General features: G+C 43.4%; 2 protein-coding genes across 6 annotated transcripts in view; both read right to left on the reverse strand.

The window, feature by feature from the left end:
• LOC137992741 (uncharacterized) overlaps window positions 1-4,934 on the reverse strand; it is a 9,280-nt gene extending 4,346 nt beyond the window's left edge. The window contains exons 1-5 of one of the 5 annotated variants that reach the window (XM_068838239.1): window positions 4,737-4,934; window positions 2,808-2,860; window positions 1,287-1,550; window positions 579-759; window positions 1-484 (exon numbers count right to left, since the gene is read on the reverse strand). The exon at window positions 1-484 is cut by the window's left edge and continues 625 nt beyond it. Coding sequence is in view for 4 of the 5 variants with exons in the window: in XM_068838236.1 (XP_068694337.1) it covers window positions 579-666 (88 nt within the window). In the remaining variant the exon portion in view is untranslated. Of the gene's footprint in view, window positions 485-578; window positions 760-1,286; window positions 1,551-2,807; window positions 2,861-4,075; window positions 4,545-4,736 lie in introns of all 5 variants that reach the window. The other 4 variants (XM_068838236.1, XM_068838234.1, XM_068838235.1 and 1 more) reach the window with 4 other exon arrangements.
• A 3,246-nt stretch (window positions 4,935-8,180) lies between these two features.
• On the reverse strand, window positions 8,181-8,918 carry LOC137991398 (uncharacterized). Its single transcript, XM_068836492.1, has 2 exons — window positions 8,888-8,918; window positions 8,181-8,770 (listed from the first exon to the last, which is right to left on the reverse strand). The coding sequence occupies exons 1-2, from the start codon at window positions 8,916-8,918 to the stop codon at window positions 8,181-8,183; spliced, it is 621 nt and encodes a 206-aa protein (XP_068692593.1).
• Window positions 8,919-13,446: the final 4,528 nt, after the last annotated feature.

Genomic DNA, 13,446 nt, shown 5'->3' on the forward strand with positions numbered 1-13,446 from the left:
ATCTTAAAAAATTATTATTATTATTAACAGACATTTCGACCAAATCCATCAGTGTTCATCAGTGAAGTGTGTCACGTGGTAGTTCACTATCGCGTGACAAATGTTCAGGGACAGAGACAAGGGCCCAGTCCCAAGAGTGAGACAGAGAGAACCGGAGCCCCCCCTTTCTGTTCATGGTTGGGTCCTCCACCCTTTCCCATATCGCTTCCTTTATCCCCCTCCTTCGCCAATCTCATTCTTTATCTAGGATCTTCACTCCCTTCGAATCCAACATGTGTCCGTGTCCTCCCAGTGACAATAAACTGCTGAATTTTGAGCAGGATTGGAGTTTGGCCGTTGATGTTGTTTCATCCTTGCTCTGGCCCTCGTCTCGTCCCTCGAAGTTTGTCACGTGATAGTGAACTAGCTACCACGTGACAAACTTCACTGATGAAGACTAATGGTTTCAGTCCAAACGTCTGTTAATAATTAAGATCAAAATTTCCTGAAAAAAGATTTAAAAATTCCTCACTTGAATTGAATCTGGATGAATAACAACATTCACTTTCAAATCATACAATGTAGCTTTAATTTTATACCTAGACAAGCAGCTTGCTTTCTGGCACAAAAAAGGAGAGCATCAGTCAAAACATCAACTCTATGATTAGGCCTCATTTTCTTGGTCATTCAGCCAAACCACCTCAAAAATGACCAAAGACATTCAAGCACCTCACCATCAGCAAGCCCGAAGCCAGGGACCCTGCGAGGACTCAATTTTATCTGAAAGATATTTAGTACAACAACCAACTGAGCTTCATACATGTATACTTAGGTTTAGCATATAGTTCAATAATACTTTAAAAACCAAAAAAGTGTCTGTCTCATGCCCTTCATCTCTGTAACAAAATAACTATAAAAATAACTATAAACAGTAGCAAAATAACCGTGTACTGTATAATAAGTTAAAATACATAAGTATGATGTTATCAAAGAGATAGTTGAGAACCACACTGGATATGCAAGTCTGGATAGCATAAAAGAATGTGCAAAACATGTCTGACAACAACAAAAATTAATAGTTATAATTGAGCATTTAAGCCGTAATTCTTAGCAAAAATAATGGTCCACAAAGACCTTAGTACATGTAATTCACTAAAGAATGGAAACTACATGATGCGTGCATAGTTGAAATTTTCTCCACATTTTTGGTTCATTTGTCAAAAAGATAACAAGAAACCAGATGTGCTATTCAAATACATTTACATAACACATTGTGTATACAACTCATTGGCACTGCATTTGCTCACCTTTCACCATGCTTCATATTGATGCACCTCTTGGGGAATTCATGATGGCAAGTTCTACCAAATATGGCTGTCTCACTTAAAGCTAAATACCAAGACCTTGATCGAATGGCATTTCCAGCTAGGAACTCACCACATGTCCGTAGCAATGATAATTAAAACAAGCTAACTGGGTCAACGACTGCCAATTAAACTTGTAACTCCCAACAATAATGGTGATGACTATCTTCAAGTTGGATCGAGGAATTCATTAATTGACAAACTTTTCTGCAATGTGAACATCAGCCAAAGAAACATTAATTGAGAAGGATAGTAACAAGCATCAGACTTACTCCTCAGTTGTGCATCTAATTTACATTTTACTTAATGGCATGTTTTTAATTAAAAATTGACTTTCAATAACCATTTAAAAGTAATATAATGGGCAACCTAAAACCGGGAATCCAGAATCCAGAATCCAGAATGACAGGTCATTGTTTTACCAATACAGAGAGTAAAAACTATCCTAAACGTTCATAAAAGCTAACCTTAGGCCTTAAAACATTTGTTTTGGCCTAATTAGGCCTAAGGTTAGCTTTTATGAATGTTTAGGATAATTTCTACTCTCTGTATTGGTAAAACAATGACCTGTGATTCCGGATTCCGGGTTGTAGGGTTGCCCTAATATTATATAATAACACCTAAATCCTTTGATTTCTAGATTTTGCAACAACAATCAGGTTACATAATTTGCAAATTCCTATGATGATTCTCTACTTTTGATCAGACTTGAAGATTGTAAACTAATCAACTAATTCATCCAAACAATGTGGGAAGATTCATAATAAATAATTTTTGATCATTAGCAACTCTCGAGGATCTTGCTTTCCCAGCTTCATGTGCCTAAACTATGGAATGAGTTACAGTACCATCCAACATACGAATGGCTGGTAGTACAGCTGTAGTACTGTTGAGGGTTTTAAAAGGCTTTTGAAGAGCACGCAACTTTTTTAAGTTGGCTTTTTCTAGCTACTGTAAATATATTTCAATTTTAGTTTGTACAGATAATTACATGTACGCTTTTTAAAATGTTTATTGCATTTTACTCTATTGTTCTTATCTATGTAAATTTATTTTTATTAGTTATAGACAATTTAATGTAGTGCACAATTGAACATTCTTATGGAAACTGTGCAATAGGAGTAATAAACTATTCTTATCAGTAACAACGAGCTTCAGGCATCCACACCAACAGCCATTAATGCAATGCACATTTTAAAGTTATGTCACATACATGTAGGTAGTTGCAGATTATAATTCTTGCATGAAACCAAAACAGAGAGTGTGCAGTATGGACTGAAATACACCTTTAAACTTCTACAATTTTCTAAATATTGCCCCTAAAGAAGGCCAAAAGCTGAGAAATACCGGCTGTACAATATACAAGAAGTTACTGTTATGGCATATACATGTAAATGCATGTTCAATAAATTAACACTAAGTAAATCTTGCAATCATGCTCATGTCTTGATATTTACAAATTACCTGAATTTCTTTAAAACTGTCAATTATCACACTGGGTATAACTTGCGTTGATTCTGCAGAAATTTAATAACAAAAGGTAAAAAAAAATAATGCACTTGAGTCAAGTATAAAAAAAGTGAGTTGACTTTACATTAGTTATCACAGAACTAAGCCAGCTCACTTACGATAATGATATTTATTATTCAAAGCACAAAATCAATTGACCCTAAATATTCAAATGGTGCTTTAGTTAATAAGAAAAATCCAGTAGGAGACTGACCCGCTAATAGAGCATATAGTTTGTAGTCCCTGGGTATTATCATTTAAAAATTAACTGACCAGTGGTACTGTAGGGCCAGTTAATAATTACATGAGTAGGACATTTCATTGTAAGAAATTTTTGATTGATGGCTGTTTACATCAGTCACAAAGAAAACTCGTCTTCAACTAAGTGAGAATGGACAATTACATGCAGGGGTTACTATCAAGGGTTCATATTATTTTATTTCATTCAGATCACTACCACCCACTTTGAGTTGGTTCTCGTTGATTAAAAACTTCATGACCAGGTCTAGGAAGCTGACGATATTAACATGTATATTGGCATCTATCTTTTGCATGATTACGCCGGCATGAATATGTAAAGAATAACATCACTAACGCAAACAAGACTGTGAGCTCTTTACTACACAGTCTTTGCACTTTTTCAGCCACAACCAAAGATAGAGCTTAGCTTTCATGCCTGAGACCAATATTATTGTTGGATACAGTACTTCCACTATAGAAGACAGAACTGAGAACAAAAAACAAGGAGATTGCAGATGAATCAATAGAAGCAGCAGCCCAATAGGTAACTTGTGCATTGGACAATGCCTTCTTTAACTGGAGATCTCTGAAGTCGAGGAGAAAGGAGGATCAGAATGGCCTTTGAGAAACCTGGGACATACATGTGTGAGACCATAATAACAAATTTTCCTCCTACAACAAACGTATAGTGGAACAATACCCTGAGCTCCCCAACATGCATCTTCATTTCTGCACCCTTAATACACTATTAATCAGCACTTTCATTATTTTTGGCAATTTTAAAAGCAATAATAAATTACTTTACATTTAGAGCAGTCTGCAATACTCCGACCAGAATATTAAAGGACTTAACTGGTTCATACATTGTCTAAGTAAAGAAAGAAATATTAGTGTGCACAGCATATCAAAGAGGAAGCCTGAGTTCGTACATGTGTTCAAGCATATACGTACTACTTACGACGTATAATAATGCAATTTCTCACCTTTAAAATTTCGACATGATGGAATATATGAAGTGTCTTGTGTTTTTCTACTGCACAAGACTCGCATAAGCTCATTGAGATTGAGGGACCACAATCAAGGCAGCGACAAGTAGCAGCACAAGCACAGAAAAAACGTGATTCCAAGAACGATCCTTCAATTTCGAGGGTGGTAAGTAGTGCGGTCTCCCGCACCTTTGACCAAGCCTCTTCAGCTCTACGAAGTCTTTGCAAATGAACAGTGTCCCCTTCCTCTTCACCTTCACTCCCCATATGTAAATCGGAGCAAAAAGAACCGTCACCTTGATCATCAGCCGTTGCTGGGTGATCCTGAGTTTCACCGACCACTAGACTGGTGCCTCCACAGGTGCCGCAAGAATCCCCTACAGCATCACAACTTATAGGCAATGTTGTCTTGGTATTACTACATCTTCTTTATGATACCTTACACTGACTTGAGCCTTGATTTCCCCTTCGTAGCGTGGAAGTGGAACAACATAAAGAATGGACTTCAAAAGAAATCCCAGCAAGTACGTCGCCGAACAAGTAAGGAAGAGATCGACATGTTGATCGAAATACTTAGCGGCCCATACACCCGCCGACGGCGAAAGTAGCTTATGCTTTACCCTAATCTATCTCACTTGAGCTTAAAAAATGAGCTTACCTTGCTATACAAGATTGCTATTTAACACAATCGAGGCAAAACAGAATGTACTCATAACAGCATTCCCAGAATTCTATACAAATGAGAAACAAGTGGTACTATAGTATACGATGATCGGCTTACAGCCGGTACGATGGGTATCATTTTTACGGCTGATAGCCACTACTCGCCATGTGAATCGAGAACCCTTCAGTTTGTGGTCAGCAGTCTCTTTCGCGGGCTTGTCATTCGAAGTTGCTTTACTCCTTATGCTGATCCAAAGCAAGGAATACGGATAATGACTCAACTTAAGAAGGTAAGCCTTAACTAAAAGCAGGTAATATTTGATTTTATGTCTGATTGTCGCATAAAATTACGATTTAGCATTCGACTTTTTGGAACCTTCATCAACAATTTGTCAGGCAAGGACATTCGATTCGCCTTCACTGAAGTCGATTTACCAACACACGTAAAGTCGATTCGCCTACACACTGACAAATGACTAAATAAATAACCGATGCAAGTGTTGCCTGATTGTTTGCCCGCGAGGCAAATCAATAACCGATACAAGCCTTGTTGGATTGTTTACCGGCGAGGGAAAATTTTGGTAGGGGAGCTGCGAGGAGAATGGTGAGGAGACCCGTTTTTGTGTTCGAAAATCAAGAAGAAAATGCTTACCTTATGCCTTCTTCAATTCTTGAAATAATCAAAAGCTTATAAATTTGTAACAATCATGTAATTTCTATCAATACAGCTTGCGAATCCTTTTTGTTCTGTCTATTCACTTATTTGTTTACTATTTATTTAAGTTTTATTTTAGTTGCTGCTGTTGCTCTGTAAACTTTGTTAATAATGTCAATTTGTAAACACCAAAATTTATTTGCATTTAGCGTGTGCTTTACAGATTCTGTTGGTGATGCTATTAAGCACGGGCTAGGGTTGTAGCAAATAGTATCGATCATTTGACCAAAAATTTGTGACTGGTTCTTTCAATGGAAATGAAATGTTTTCTAAGGAACCCCGTGTTAGAATTTCGTGAAAATTTGACGAAAGAGTAGTTCTCTAAAAGCGTAACTCGCCTACAAACAAGAACTGAACATTCTTAGCACACTAAAACAATATATAATCAAACTCCATTGCATAATTGTGGCGCACGGCTAATTTGCAAATTGAAAAAGTACCCATACCTGTTTGTCCCTGTTTGTTCATTGTCTATCTCAAATGACGCCGGAATGTCGAAGGCGTCCATATCGTCATAGCTGAGTCTTGTACTTTCAGGAATTGGGGTTGAACTGGCGCTGCAAGACAGGCATCGCCAAATAACCTCTAGACCTGATCTCACTACCTCTCTTTACTGTTCCCTTGTAATGCCAGTCTAGAATCGCCGATGTTGCCATCTGTCGCAACCATCACATAGGAGTGCTTCTTGTCTTGAGGTTACTTCTTCAGCGCAAAATAAACAATAATAGCTGTTCATATCCAATAAGAGCCGTCGCGATCAAGACTATTCTGAGAAGGTTAGTGGAATGGATTGAACAAAAATCACAGCGCTTTTATACCACAACGCCCGATCAAGACGGATCGAAATCGCAGCTTCGTGATTGGAAGATATTGTTGGTGTTAACTTTAATTAAAGTCTTGAAACAATGTCCTATTGAAAGTGAAAAAATCTCACCTCCTTCGGTAAGTGCTGTGCAAGCGACCATAAAGTCTCGAAACAATGTCCTATTGAAATGAAAAAAATCTCACCTGCTTCGGTAAGTGCTGCGCAAGCGTTTGTAATGAGCGCTTACTGTGTTTATCCGAGTAAATGTAATCAGTAATCACAGTGTGTTTTGTTAAGTGAAGTGTAGTCACTTAATATTTTGATAGCTGTGCAAGTGCTTACTGTCAGTGGCTTTTGTCCCTATCACTGTCCACTCCGGAGTTGAACATGAATGTTTTGCGTTACACGTGAGCTTTTATCAATGAGTTCGCAAAACAATATGTAGGTGAATCGACTTTACTAGTGTAGGCGAATCCACTTTAAGTGTGTAGGGGAATCGACGCTGTAGGCGAAACGACCGGTTTCCACTCGAGATAGTTATGCGTCATATGGTGTTTCTTGTTTGATCTCATCGATTTGCATCGAATTCATGCTTGTTATCTATATTTATTTATTTTGTTGCGCTTCAAATAGTTTTTAACTGTAACTGTCGCCGCGATTGCTTAGGGTGAAAGTGTGAGGTAAGCGCTTGCTGTTGTGGTGGATCCTTTGGGAAAGTCTGTTTTGTTGGTAGTGCTCTTTTAACCTTCGGCACCATGAATAGCTTAAACCATAGAGTTGTGAAAACGTACCTTTGCAGATCAGAAGGTTCTGGTATAGAAAGCTCTATCTAACATGTAACCACAAGTGGCCCTGTATTCTATTGTTTAGCCCCACCTTCCACACCACGAGAGCACCCGCATCCATATCGTATAAACCTTTCTACATTGGCCATTACGTCTTCATTTTCGAGCACATCTTGATCGCATTCCGCCATGATAACAGTATGAGTTGAACTGGCCCAGGTTGCTCGAAGCATGGTTAGCACTAACCAGTGTTAAATACCATGGAAACCTATAGGATTTGATACCTCTTTAACCAACGGTTAGCACTAACCAGGCTTCGAGCAACAGGCCCCAGATTGTTGCGTTACCTCTCACGTGATTTTTCTCTTTTGTGCTATGCAAATTTAGCAAGGAATGTGGGAACCCATGCATTAATAATGCAAATGTAATATTTTGATCCTTGCGTTTTTCCCAAGTGATCTCTCCAGAGATGGTGAAAAGAAATTAATTATAATCTTTTTTGCAGATGAAAAATTAATATTTTTCACTGTTACAGTGAAGCCCTTGGTTCATTTGCACACCACTTTGCAATTTTTTTGATGCAATGTTGGTGTTTTGATTGGCAGTTTGCTCTGAGGAAACTTGAATACTCCGGATATTTTGTGGACTTACTTTTCACATGACTAGTGTTGTTGGTGACGTCATCCTCGGAAGTAAGCAGGAAATTCGAAGGTTTCCGAGCGGCCCCCCTCCCTCTGTTCCTTAGGAGGCTGGTCCAGATGGGGGACAAGTTGTAGCGGCCTCGATCCTTGTTGAGTGAAGGGCATAGAGTCCGAATGTGGATGGCTTCTTTCACACCTCTTTCAAACCACCTCGGTTCAACCTCCAAAATCTCTGCGTTAGCAATATCGATGGAATGTCCCGGTTCAGTAGTGTGTACGTGCCTGGACACCTCAGAAGTAGAGGAGCTGGGCATCTGTGCTCCATGAATCGGGCCTTGAACGACCGTTCTGTCTCTCCTACATAAGATGGCCGACAATCCTCACATGGAATGTGGTAAACTGGACCCGTGACTTGGAGTTTGTCCAGTTTCTCCTTAAGCCTGACCAGTAGTTGCCGTAAGGTATTAGATGGTTTGAAGTGGGCTGGGATGTTCTAGCCTTTCAGGATTCTTCTCTGTTCTTCAGAGAACCCACGGATATACGGCATGAAGACCGGGTATTTCTTCTTGCTGGTGCCAGATGATGATAGTGTCGCGGCTTGACTTGAAGGCTGTTGTTCCTCAGCGGGCTGTTTAGGGTCTTTCAGAAGCCAACTAGGGTAACCATTGTAGCTCAGAGCAGTCCTAACATGATCAATCTCCCCCTCTCTGTCCTTGGAGTCACTGAAGATGGATTTCGTGCGATGCGCCAGGGTCCTAACCACTCCCCTCTTATGTTCCAAGGGGTGGTTACTCTCAAAGTTGAGGTACTGGTCTGTGTGCGTGGCCTTTCTGTAGACTCTCGTCTTTATAGTACCATCCTCATTGATCACGGACCACGTGTCCAGGAACACAAGGGCTCTCTCTGTGTTGTTGTCTTCGGAGTGGGTCTCAACTTCTCCCTCGGTGGTCCACTTGATGTCATCATCTATACTGTTGAGATGGTCTGTGAATTCTTGGGCGTGGGCCTTCTTTAGTTTCGTATGGATGTCGTCAATGTACCGCCACCACCAGGTAGGGGGTGCGCGGCCGTCGTTATGGACTTCTGTTCAAAGTCCTCCATGTACAGATTACACACAATGGGGGGAACCCATTGCAGCTCCATGGATCTGTTGGTAGAATTGACCTTGGTACAGGAAGTATGTACAGTTCAAACACAAACCGAGTAGAGTCACAACATCCTTGGGGGCCATTGCGGTCCTATCCTTCAAGGTGTCGTACTCCTCGAGCTTCTTGTGGATCAGTACACGGGCTTTGTCAACGGGAACGCTGGTGAAAAGGACTGAGACATCATGAGACCTGAGTTCTTCGTCTGGGGCGACGTGTCAGGTCTTATGATGTCTCAGTCCTTTTTACCAGCGTTCTCGTTGACAAAGCCCCTGTACTGATCCACAAGAAGCTCGACGAGGACGACACCTTGAAGGATAGGACCCCTATGGCCCCCAAGGATGTTGTGACTCTACTCGGTTTGTGTTTGAAGTGTACATACTTCCTGTACCAAGGTCAGTTCTACCAACAGATCCATGGAGCTACAATGTGGTCCCCAGTTTCCCCCATTGTGCGTAATCTGTACATGGAGGACTTTGAACAGAAGGCCATAACGACGGCCGCGCACCCCCTACCTGGTGGCGGCGGTACATTGACGACACCCATACGAAACTAAAGAAGGCCTATGCCCAAGAGTTCACAGACCATCTCAACAGCATAGATGATGACGTCAAGTGGACCACCGAGGGAGAAGTTGAGACCCACTCAGAACACAACAACACAGAGAGAGCCCTTGGGTTTCCTGGACATGTGGTCCGTGATCAATGGGGATTGTACCATAAAGATGAGAGTCTACAGAAAGGCCACGCACACAGACCAGTACCTCAACTTTGGGAGTAACCATCCCTTGGAACATAAGAGGGGAGTCTTATGTTCCAAGGGGTGGTTACTCTCAAAGTTGAGGTACTGGTCTGTGTGCGTGGACTCTCTGTAGACTCTCATCTTTATAGTACCATCCTCGTTGATCACGGACCATGTGTCCAGGAACACAAGGGCTCTCTCTGTGTTGTTGTCTTCGGAGTGGGTCTCAACTTCTCCCTTGGGGGTCCACTTGATGTCATCGTCTATGCTGTTGAGATGGTCTGTGAACTCTTGGGCGTGGGCCTTCTTTAGTTTCGTATGGGTGTCGTCAATGTACCGCCACCACCAGGTAGGGGGTGCGCGGCCGTCGTTATGGCCTTCTGTTCAAAGTCCTCCATGTACAGATTACACACAATGGGGGGAACCCATTGCAGCTCCATGGATCTGTTGGTAGAACTGACCTTGGTACAGGAAGTATGTACAGTTCATACACAAACCGAGTAGAGTCACAACATCCTTGGGGGCCATTGGGGTCCTATCCTTGAAGGTGTCGTCCTCCTCGAGCTTCTTGTGGATCAGTACACGGGCTTTGTCAACGGGAACGCTGGTGAAAAGGACTGAGACATCATGAGACCTGAGTTCTTCGTCTGGGGCGATGTGTCAGGTCTTATGATGTCTCAGTCCTTTTTACCAGCGTTCTCGTTGACAAAGCCCCTGTACTGATCCACAAGAAGCTCGAGGAGGACGAAGCCTTGAAGGATAGGACCCCTATGGCCCCCAAGGATGTTTTGACTCTACTCGGTTTGTGTTTGAAGTGTACATACTTCCTGTACCAAGGTCAGTTCTACCAACAGATCCATGGAGCTACAATGTGGTCCCCAGTTTCCCCTATTGTGTGTAATCTGTACATGGAGGACTTTGAACAGAAGGCCATAACGACGGCCGCGCACCCCCTACCTGGTGGCGGCGGTACATTGACGACACCCATACGAAACTAAAGAAGGCCTATGCCCAAGAGTTCACAGACCATCTCAACAGCATAGATGATGACATCAAGTGGACCACCGAGGGAGAAGTTGAGACCCACTCAGAACGCAACAACACAGAGAGAGCCCTTGGGTTTCCTGGACATGTGGTCCGTGATCAATGGGGATTGTACCATAAAGATGAGAGTCTACAGAAAAGCCACGCACGCAGACCAGTACCTCAACTTTGAGAGTAACCACCCCTTGGAACATAAGAGGGGAGTCTTATGTTCCAAGGGGTGGTTACTCTCAAAGTTGAGGTACTGGTCTGTGTGCGTGGCCTCTCTTTAGACTCTCATCTTTATAGTACCATCCTCATTGATCACGGACCAGGTGTCCAGGAACACAAGGGCTCTCTCTGTGTTGTTGTCTTCGGAGTGGGTCTCAACTTCTCCCTCGGTGGTCCACTTGATGTCATCGTCTATGCTGTTGAGATGGTCTGTGAATTCTTGGGCGTGGGCCTTCTTTAGTTTCGTATGGATGTCGTCAATGTACCACCACCACCAGGTAGGGGGTGCGCGGCCGTCGTTATGGACTTCTGTTCAAAGTCCTCCATGTACAGATTACACACAATGGGGGGAACCCATTGCAGCTCCATGGATCTGTTGGTAGAATTGACCTTGGTACAGGAAGTATGTACAGTTCAAACACAAACCGAGTAGAGTCACAACATCCTTTGGGGCCATTGGGGTCCTATCCTTCAAGGTGTCGTCCTCCTCGAGCTTCTTGTGGATCAGTACACGGGCTTTGTCAACGGGAACGCTGGTGAAAAGGACTGAGACATCATGAGACCTGAGTTCTTCGTCTGGGGCGACTTGTCAGGTCTTATGATGTCTCAGTCCTTTTTACCAGCGTTCTCGTTGACAAAGCCCCTGTACTGATCCACAAGAAGCTCGACGAGGACGACACCTTGAAGGATAGGACCCCTATGGCCCCCAAGGATGTTGTGACTCTACTCGGTTTGTGATTGAAGTGTACATACTTCCTGTACCAAGGTCAGTTCTACCAACAGATCCATGGAGCTACAATGTGGTCCCCAGTTTCCCCCATTGTGTGTAATCTGTACATGGAGGACTTTGAACAGAAGGCCATAACGACGGCCGCGCACCCCCTACCTGGTGGCGGCGGTACATTGACGACACCCATACGAAACTAAAGAAGGCCTATGCCCAAGAGTTCACAGACCATCTCAACAGCATAGATGATGACGTCAAGTGGACCACCGAGGGAGAAGTTGAGACCCACTCAGAACACAACAACACAGAGAGAGCCCTTGGGTTTCCTGGACATGTGGTCCGTGATCAATGGGGATTGTACCATAAAGATGAGAGTCTACAGAAAGGCCACGCACACAGACCAGTACCTCAACTTTGGGAGTAACCATCCCTTGGAACATAAGAGGGGAGTCTTATGTTCCAAGGGGTGGTTACTCTCAAAGTTGAGGTACTGGTCTGTGTGCGTGGCCTCTCTGTAGACTCTCATCTTTATAGTACCATCCTCGTTGATCACGGACCACGTGTCCAGGAACACAAGGGCTCTCTCTGTGTTGTTGTCTTCGGAGTGGGTCTCAACTTCTCCCTTGGGGGTCCACTTGATGTCATCGTCTATGCTGTTGAGATGGTCTGTGAACTCTTGGGCGTGGGCCTTCTTTAGTTTCGTATGGGTGTCGTCAATGTACCGCCACCACCAGGTAGGGGGTGCGCGGCCGTCGTTATGGCCTTCTGTTCAAAGTCCTCCATGTACAGATTACACACAATGGGGGGAACCCATTGCAGCTCCATGGATCTGTTGGTAGAATTGACCTTGGTACAGGAAGTATGTACAGTTCAAACACAAACCGAGTAGAGTCACAACATCCTTGGGGGCCATTGGGGTCCTATCCTTCAAGGTGTCGTCCTCCTCGAGCTTCTTGTGGATCAGTACACGGGCTTTGTCAACGGGAACGCTGGTGAAAAGGACTGAGACATCATGAGACCTGAGTTCTTCGTCTGGGGCAACGTGTCAGGTCTTATGATGTCTCAGTCCTTTTTACCAGCGTTCTCGTTGACAAAGCCCCTGTACTGATCCACAAGAAGCTCGAGGAGGACGACACCTTGAAGGATAGGACCCCTATGGCCCCCAAGGATGTTGTGACTCTACTCGGTTTGTGTTTGAAGTGTACATACTTCCTGTACCAAGGTCAGTTCTACCAACAGATCCATGGAGCTACAATGTGGTCCCCAGTTTCCCCCATTGTGTGTAATCTGTACATGGAGGACTTTGAACAGAAGGCCATAACGACGGCCGCGCACCCCCTACCTGGTGGCGGCGGTACATTGACGACACCCATACGAAACTAAAGAAGGCCTATGCCCAAGAGTTCACAGACCATCTCAACAGCATAGATGATGACATCAAGTGGACCACCGAGGGAGAAGTTGAGACCCACTCAGAACACAACAACACAGAGAGAGCCCTTGGGTTTCCTGGACATGTGGTCCGTGATCAATGGGGATTGTACCATAAAGATGAGAGTCTACAGAAAGGCCACGCACACAGACCAGTACCTCAACTTTGAGAGTAACCACCCCTTGGAACATAAGAGGGGAGTTGTTAGGACCCTGGCGCATCGCATGGAATCCATCTTCAGTGACTCCAAGGACAGAGAGGGGGAGATTGATCATGTTAGGACTGCTCTGAGCTACAATGGTTACCCTAGTTGGCTCTGAAAGACCCTAAACAGCCCGATGAGGAACAACAGCCTTCAAGTCAAGCCACCACACTACCATCATCCGGCACCAGCAAGAAGAAATACCCGGCCGTATATCCATGGGTTCTCTGAAGAACTGGGAAGAATCCTGAAAGGCTA

This window comes from Montipora foliosa, chromosome 2 (genome assembly GCF_036669935.1).
Source record: "Montipora foliosa isolate CH-2021 chromosome 2, ASM3666993v2, whole genome shotgun sequence".
NCBI lineage: Eukaryota > Metazoa > Cnidaria > Anthozoa > Scleractinia > Acroporidae > Montipora > Montipora foliosa.

What these genes read in the sequence shown, in the direction of transcription:
- LOC137991398 (XM_068836492.1), bottom strand. Translation starts at nt 8,918, where the DNA reads ATGGCCCCCAAGGATGTTGTGACTCTACTCG. An exon ending in GGATGTTGTGACTCTACTCG is followed by an intron (nt 8,771 to 8,887) that starts GTTTGTGTTTGA and finishes GACTTTGAACAG; the next exon opens with AAGTCCATAACGACGGCCGC.